Source organism: Micropterus dolomieu, linkage group LG19, assembly GCF_021292245.1.
Source record: "Micropterus dolomieu isolate WLL.071019.BEF.003 ecotype Adirondacks linkage group LG19, ASM2129224v1, whole genome shotgun sequence".
NCBI classification, from domain to species: Eukaryota; Metazoa; Chordata; class Actinopteri; order Centrarchiformes; family Centrarchidae; genus Micropterus; species Micropterus dolomieu.
The window spans coordinates 23,927,664-23,936,207 of NC_060168.1; the positions used below are offsets into that span (position 1 = coordinate 23,927,664).

General features: G+C 39.8%; 1 protein-coding gene across 1 annotated transcript in view; it reads right to left on the bottom strand.

The window, feature by feature from the left end:
- The window catches only part of LOC123957292 (ecto-NOX disulfide-thiol exchanger 2-like), a 21,059-nt gene extending 13,806 nt beyond the window's left edge, over positions 1-7,253 (bottom strand). Inside the window, exon 1 of the mRNA XM_046029987.1 lies at positions 7,178-7,253. Within this exon, the coding sequence (XP_045885943.1) occupies positions 7,178-7,253 (76 nt within the window). The remainder of the gene's footprint in view (positions 1-7,177) is intronic.
- Positions 7,254-8,544: the final 1,291 nt, after the last annotated feature.

The following is an 8,544-nucleotide window of genomic DNA, read 5'->3' on the forward strand; positions in this document are numbered from 1 at the left end:
TGGTGTAATGGTGTGGGGGATGTTTTCTTGGCACACTTTAGGCCCCTTAGTGCCAATTGGGCATTGTTTAAATGCCACGGCCTACCTGAGCATTGTTTTTGACCATGTCCATCCCTTTATGGCCACCATGTACCCATCCTCTGATGGCTATTTCCAGCAGGATAATGCACCATGTCACAAAGCTTGAATCATTTGGAATTGGTTTCTTGAACATGACAATGAGTTCACTGTACTAAAATGGCCCCCACAGTCACCAGATCTCAACCCAATAGAGCATCTTTGGGATGTGGTGGAACGGGAGCTTCGTGCCCTGGATGTGCATCCCACAAATCTCGATCAACTGCAGGATGCTATCCTATCAATATGGACCAACATTTCTAAAGAATGCTTTCAGCACCTTGTTGAATCAATGCCACGTAGAATTAAGGCAGTTCTGAAGGCGAAAGGGGGTCAGACACAGTATTAGTATGGTGTTCCTAATAATCCTTTAGGTCAGTGTATGTTAGTTTGCTACTCCTTCTACAAATCTTAATTGTCACCATATTTGGTAAAGAACATCTCTGGACCAAACTGGAAAACTTGGTTCAAATTTTTTATATTCCATACAGTTTTGCTATAACTGGCCCTCAAGGTTTGATCAAATACTGGCTTATATTACAAAAAATGTCATATCTGCTGAATGCTTTGTGCTATTGTAACCATATTTGGTGGATGTGTCGATATGATGATGAGTGACCATGACAAATTTGGTGCCATTTGGCAGGTAGATGGCAATGTAGCAGCAGCATCAGACTCTCTGTCTACCTGTCTGTATGTAGGTATATGTATATGTGTACGACCATTCAACCAATCGACGTCACACGTCACCCAAAGGAGTGCAGTATGAAGTGTGAAGTCAATCGGATGAGCAGTTCTTTAGAACCCTGAAAGCAGCCATACTGTGGCCCCACCATTTGTCTATTTTTTTTTTAAAAGCAGATGTTTTTAACAACCAAAGACATAAAACTGTGAGTTGTGATCAAGTTTAAGTAGTTTTAAGTAATGAGCGGCAAACCAAAGATTACAGATCGCTGGCACTATAATCTTTGATTAAACTGACAGGACAGCTGATTTGGTGGTTGCTTAGCAACATTAAAAAAACACAGCGCTTTGCTCTTTTCTAAATTCAACCAAAAAAGGCATTGCTGTGCGCCTCGCATTTTCAAACCTGCAAAGCGCTTTCTGTATGATCGGGGCCTGATTCTTCTTTGTTGTTTTATAGCAGTTGGCATTACTGCCACCTACTGGATTAAACAGTGCAAAGTATTTACAGTGTCCACCCAAAGTGATCCCATTCACAACTGCAGTCAGTCTAGTTATTTTTAAGTTATTTTCTTTCTATTTTTGTGTCTACAACCGCATTCTCGCGACCCCCAGGTTAAGAACCACTGGGTTGTGCTATCATAACCAATATAACCGATGGCAGTGCTAAGACATAAAACCCAAGTTATTATAAACTGTAGTTTTCCTTAAAAAATGTTACTGAAGCAAAATCACTTTGGGAACCATTATGAATTCAATATTTTATATTAACAATGGGTCAAATGTGTAAATGTGTAATGTGAAAGATGCTGCTGGTAGTCACACTGCAGTTCCTTTCAGCTCTCCAGAATGTCTTTAGCATTTTTCAGCTCATTTTAACACTGAAAATGAGATATCCCCAAACTATAGACTTGAGTTCACATTTTGGTTATTCAGGTTGCCATGGTGCTGTGTTGCAAAAATGACGGTGATTCAAAGTTTTTGGACGACTTCTCTGTGATCGACACATAAACTCTAGACCCGTCTTGCCTTTTCTTTTAAACAAAGCAGTACTTTCATAGTATCTTCCTGTCTACAGCGGGTTCGAGGCTTGGCCTCTTCCAAAAAGCGATGCGGCAGAGCACAGGCGCACAAGGTCAGCCTCTCCTGTGGTTTCTTCTGCAATGGTATAGCCTGACTTCCTGTGAAAGATTACCATCTTGCCTCTCATATTCTCACTGATGCTTATCTTTTGAGCCCAAACGCCAACTCCCTGAACATCTCTACACCTTAGCCCCCAGCGACAGCCCCAGCCTGTCAATCTGGCAGCTCATCCTGTGTCCTCAACCACCCGCCACCCCCTTCCTCTTCCCAGGAGCCGTCCTCGCCTCTTCTGTCCGGGACCTGTCACTAAGAAATAAGATCCAGAGACCAAGCCTGGGGGGGGGGGTGAGGAACACAGAGGTTGAATATTTGTGAGGTGTGTGCATTTGAAGGTTTGTGTGACCAAATTTCAGTATTTTCATAGGCATCTGACTAAAGTTAAAGTCATGATGTTGAATTCCCAGCTCCACAGGAAGGATGCATGTGATTGTGGTGATGAACCACATCAAGTACACGATAATCATGTATGAACAGCTGCAGATAGTCAGTATCGGGAGGCCCTCTGTGCACAGAATTACCACAAAGTGACGGAAACTGAGCTGATGCTTCCTAGAAATGATTGAACCCACTTTCACAAAGTACATTTGAAATACTTTTTTATATTATCATTTACACTTTGTCACTGTTGGGAACCACCAACTTTCCAACTTTGGTTAGTTAAGTAGTGAACATTTTTGTCTTAACAGATCCACAGAGAACTTATGTCTCAAAATCTGGATGAACAGGTTATTTGTTTGCTTATGTGCCTTTCTTCCGACATGCTAGCAACATGGCTCACACGTCAAACATAATTTTATTAGTTGTAATGATGCTGTTGTAGGCTAAACTTTACACCTAAACATCAGCATGTTAGCATTGCCATTGTAAGCATGTTAGCATACTGAAGTTAGCATTTAGCCTAAAGCACTGCTCTGCCTTATTACATTCTCACAGAGTAGCCAACATGGCTGAAGACACATTGTCTTGTTTCAGAGTTATATCTCAAACTTCCAGCCTGCTAAAATCCTCACAATGACTGCTGTTGTTTAGCAGGTATAATGTTTACCATGTTCACCGTCTTAGTTTTGCGTGCTAGCATGCTAACATTTGCTAATTAGCACTAGACACAAAGTAGCCTACGGCTAAAGCCGATGGGGATTTTTCCTCAGAAAATACAACCAAAGAGGACAGTCTGCATTTTTGGAGACAATAAAATCATTCAATTTTTATTTGAGATTTACATTTGACGATGCGAGAATAGCTGATAGAATTAAACAACAACCAAAGATAAGACAGTTAAGGACAGTTTTGCTTTATTCTTTGCGAAGATGCAAGTTCAGCATTATCAATCAATAAAATTAAAAGTGAATTTCAAGTACGGTATGTAAAGCTAGCTCTCATAGAGAGGATTGAAACTTGTTCATAAATGGGAACAATGGTGCAAAATCTTTCATCAAAAGCACTCATAGTGTTGCACTTACACACTAAAAGGGACTTAAGTAATAATGTGTAGAATAAAAAAAGGGCTTGGAGGGAAGTTAAAACCCTACCTACTCTCTCTCGTCTACACACCCGGCCAATCATTGCTTGAAGTGAGCTTTCTTGTAGGAGTGTTGGTTTGAAAAAGTTATACATTCAGCTCCCCATTTCCAATGTCTGAAAAGTTTCGAACGCTGCTTGACCATCTAATGGTCCATCTAGCTCACAATCATCTTTATGGATTAGTGATATACTGTGTGCTCTACTAATTGTGTACTTAGTCACCAGCGAGCCCAGCAGTTGTCGTTTCTAATCTCCAGTATATAAGAGAAGGCTGAGATAGTGTCACACAGCCAGATAGATAAGATCAGAGAGAGGGAGGATGCAGGCAGACTGGCCAGTCTTGCTATCTCTCTTGTGAGAGTGTGATTCAGCAGCGTGAATAATTAAAGCTGGGAGCAGTGATAGAAATCTCTAGACGCCAGGGTCGGATAATACTGGACGGATATCAGGGGCCTTTGGTGCGGGGAGGTGGCAGCTGAGACGACATTAGTCACTCTGCCTGTGCCCCGGGCAGCCGTCGGGGCACTGTGCTGAAGGTCACCGGATGATGGATGGACAGAGACCGGTGGTGGTTCACAGCTGAAGTTGACTAGAAAACGAATGTCCTGTACATGAAATGTTATACTCATTGAGGAAGATACCTGATCTGATACTGCAGCAATGTGTCATGGCTTTGTGAACTTTGTGAAGAGCTGTGGTCCATCAGCTTGAAATGAAGTTTGTGACAAGGAGAGGTGGAAATAAACATTAACAGATCAAGCAAATATGTGATCTTTAGCCACACCAGAACACTTTCAGATTGTCATGAATTTCCATAATGACTCATTTTCTTATACATTATAAGTATACCCTTGATGGGTGAAAAGTATTATTTTGCAGTCTGGGTTTGTCTGCCGCAGTTTGAAGGGTCACACTTAAAATTCAATTTTTCTCTCACCCCTACATCGTCATTGTTTTTTCTTTCTCTCATCTGGTTGGTTTCTCTGCATCAGATGTCTTATGTTAGCTGCATAGAAACTAAGCCATGAGTGTGAACGCTGGGAGGAGGATGTGTTATTTTTGAGAACCTGCGCTTCAGTCAACCACAACTGCCTTTTCACTGTTTTATTCATAGGTTTATAAAAAACTAAAATTCAAATTGTTTGTCTTGCAAATGATACTGCTCTAAATATAGACTGTGGGTAGACGTCACAGCATGCAAAAGTTGTACTGAAACAAGCCTCTGTAGGAACCCAACCACAGAAGAGCGTCCTCCTCCTCCTCCCTGAGCATCTGTGTGATTGTACTGTAGATCTCTCAGTTCTCTCCGTACACTGCTCCATTCATTATAATGGTAACAGTGTGTCTGCAGAGCCTCAGTGACGGCAAGGAGCCTCATATTCAGGTCAACTCGCAGTCAGAAAGATTCCTTGATTATTCCTTATTTATTCCAGTCATTCCCCCTGCCGTGGTGTGGAGTCTCAGGAAATTGTGTGTCTGAGTGAGAGAAGCCAGGGCAAATGAGCTGAGAGCTAGCCTGCTAGTCATTAGCAGGCGAGGAACTGTGCTTTACCCCACTCAGAAGGCACATTCAAATCGTCCATAGCCCGGCATCTTATTTAGGCCGATTCAAGCCAATAATGCAAGCTAATGTGGAGGTGTTTACACCCACTGTGCATCCATTATGCTACAGATGTGATTCAAATTTTGATCAGCAAAAATGTGTTTTGCTTGAAGTGCAAGAAGTATGTTTTGAAAGACTGCATCTATATGTATAACAAGTCTACAGCCATGCTAGGAGCTGTGTGAGGATGTCCTTGTTGGCACAGTGGGGCTTTGAGCTAAATGCTAAAATCGGCTTGCTCGCATGCTGACAGTGATAATGCTAACATGCCGATGTTAAGCAGGTATACTGTTTAACATGTTCACCATCTTAGTTTTTAGCATGTCAGCATGGTAACATTTGAAATTTAGCACTAAACAGAAAGTGCAATTGAGGCTGATGGCAGTGTCATTAGTTCTGCAGGTATTTGACCATGAAACAAATTATTGGAAATATTTAATGTTTAAGTATGACAAGATGATGGAGAACTTTAATGTCTGTATCAACTTTAAAGGCAATTCATCCATTATTTGTTGAGCCATTTCACTCAAAGCTACAAATTTCAACCTCATGGTGGCGTTAAATGAAAAGTCAGGGGATCACAAACATCAGTCAGATTCATAATCTGGGGACCATGAATGGTCAAACAAATTTTCATGGCAATCCATCCAAAGTGGAGGACAGATTGACCAATGGACAGACTAACATTGCTAACCCTAGAGTCATGCTGCCAGCATGGCTAAGATTGTGCTCATTCAGAGACATACACACATACAGTGACACAATTTTCATTTTTTGTGTATGTGTTTATGGGTTAATGTACTTCAGCACATAAAATCTAAAATGAAACATGGCTGTAGTGAGAATTTTTTAAATCACTGAGGTCATGAGTCCACTTACAAAACCCTAACCTCAGACAAGACCAGCCACCAAAAGAAAAGGTTTGTGAAATATCCTTATTATTGGATTCTGTTCACTGTTAACAGTTATTTTATCTGTGAATCGTGTTTTCCTCCATTAAGGTAAAATTGCTTCTCTACACAAAAACAACATTCTGGTGGGGGAAATTGCATCCGTTGATTTTTATTTAATTTCTTTGGCCTAAAAGTTCTCACAATTTAAAATGTTGACTCTTAAAAATATTACAACCAGCTTGTAAAATGCATACATTTTTTTAAACCCCCAAGGGCGGACTAAGCTCTAAGATTTGTTTTAGTCTTCATATCCCTATCTCTGAATTGTAATCAAATCGAATTGTGAAGTGCCAAGAGATTTTCATCCCTACTGCCCAACCAGTATTCCTGATCAATTACTTTAAAATGTCCAATCTATAGGCTCGCCATTCATCTGTGACAACATCTGAGCCTCTTCTTACATGATGTTATATGGTTATCAACAGGTCTTCTCTTGAGCGATCTCTCACCACCCTGAGACTGAGTTTCCTTGATGTAATTAAGTTGTGTTATTGTGCTAAACTGCAAAATGTTTAAAATTCATACTGATTGTTCAAAAAATGATGAAACATAAATAAATAAAAATTTTCTCCACAAAATGTGTGTCACTTTACTTAAAGCAATTATTACTTCTTATAATAAGTTCATATGGTATTATGTCCACCTGTAATATATTATACAGGGATGGACATTTTAACACCTTACTTAAAACAAAGACATACTATATAACATTAAACATTACTATAAGCTATTATTCCATTTTATATCACTATAAAATATCAATTTTATAGTGATATCAATTCTAAATTGTGACTTAAGTGTATTTAAAACAAGGCAGAGTCGATCGTTATAATGTACTATGGAACATCGTAGGAGATTCTTGGCACACAGTGGTATAAACTGGTATTACTATTAGTTATAAAACAAGTTATAAATCTCTTTCTCGTCCTGGTCTCTCCCTCTTCATCTCGTTCATTTCTCATGCATTAGTTCCTGTTCTAGACTGTATGGTTGCTGTGGTTGCTTACACACAGTATGTTGGTGTTCAAGTGTGCTGTCTGCTGTAGTGTAAAATGTTCTCAAATTGTCATTAATAACTATTAGATATAAGTTTTCCTGGTCGTTCAAATTGAGACAGAAAACATGAATATTCTACATTATGATATTATGAACTGACCTTTTGTCAGCATCCCTGTTTGGGTGAGACTGGGGTTGATTGGCACCATTCGCTCTCTGCCATATTTCTCTCGCATAATTAGTTAGTCGCAAAAAGTTAGAATATTGAACCCGCAACATATGAAAGGTTAAAGTCTCAGCTAAATATGTTTTTAATATGATTTGTGATTAAAGTCATGTTGTGCATTTTTGCCAACCAGCCCCACAGGGTTGAGTAGGGTGCATCATTTGCGCTACCTGCAATGAACACCTTGCAGACCATCACCAGAAACGACACTAAGCATCTGCTGCTGGCTGTCAGAGTCTTTGACTGCATAGGATTTGACTTTATTTAAGTTTATATTAAAAGGAAACTTCTATATTTTTCAACCTGGACCCTGTTTTCCATGTTTTTGTGTCTAAGTGACTAATGGAGAAAAAGGTTTTTGAAATGTGTCCAGTATTGAGCAAGAGCACGGCAAAATAACGCTTCTGGGCAATTGCGCACCGGCAATATGCGTCCACTATAAATGCTTGTTTTTGCCACTGACAGGCTCAGATTGTTATTATAAGTGTCTGATAACATTATGTAAAGGATCCTACAGAGATAGACCTTTCTGGTCGATATAAACCATTAATTCAGAGTTATTTGTGAATATATTCTGCCTCTACACGTTGTTTCCCCCTGCTGCCTCGCTGATGACCGTCCTCTCACTCGCTCCTCTCCCTCTATTTTCACATCTAACTCTGTAAATAGTAAATTTTAAAGTGTCTTGTGAAGTAAGATTTTATTAACAGTACATTATGAATCATATTAGTTGATTGTAGGGTAGGTTAGGTAAGAGTTAGAATCGCCAGTTACAGGCAGTGTAGGATTTTGAAATTCTGAAAGAGATAAAAGTCAAAGCACAAAACCACCCACAAGTTTACAGGAAACACCTTGATATGATTTCCTGATCATTCTGTATTAAACACGCATCTATGCTACAAAAAGTCCTACTGTTAAACACTGCAAACTTTTCCAGTAACTGCACCTCATGCTTTAATTTCCTATTGATGTGGTGCACATGGCAAACAGCCGTACAGCTTACATGTATGCTCCATCTGCCTGTGGTGAAAAACCATCCTCATATGTTTTCTGTTAAAATAAAACAAGTAAACTTATAAAGCATCTGCAGTTTTCTGAGTCATGTTTAGGAGCCATAAAAGTCCTTTCTGTATGTGGCAGTTTTCGGGGGGACCCAACAGGGGCCAGTTCCCCTGTAACACAGACCTTGGACCCCCTATGGCCCCCCTCTGAACGAAAAGTCTACAATAATCATAATAATATTTCTTCCTTGTGAAAATATAGCGCTGATGCGAAATGTTGAACAAATGTGTCTCAACTTG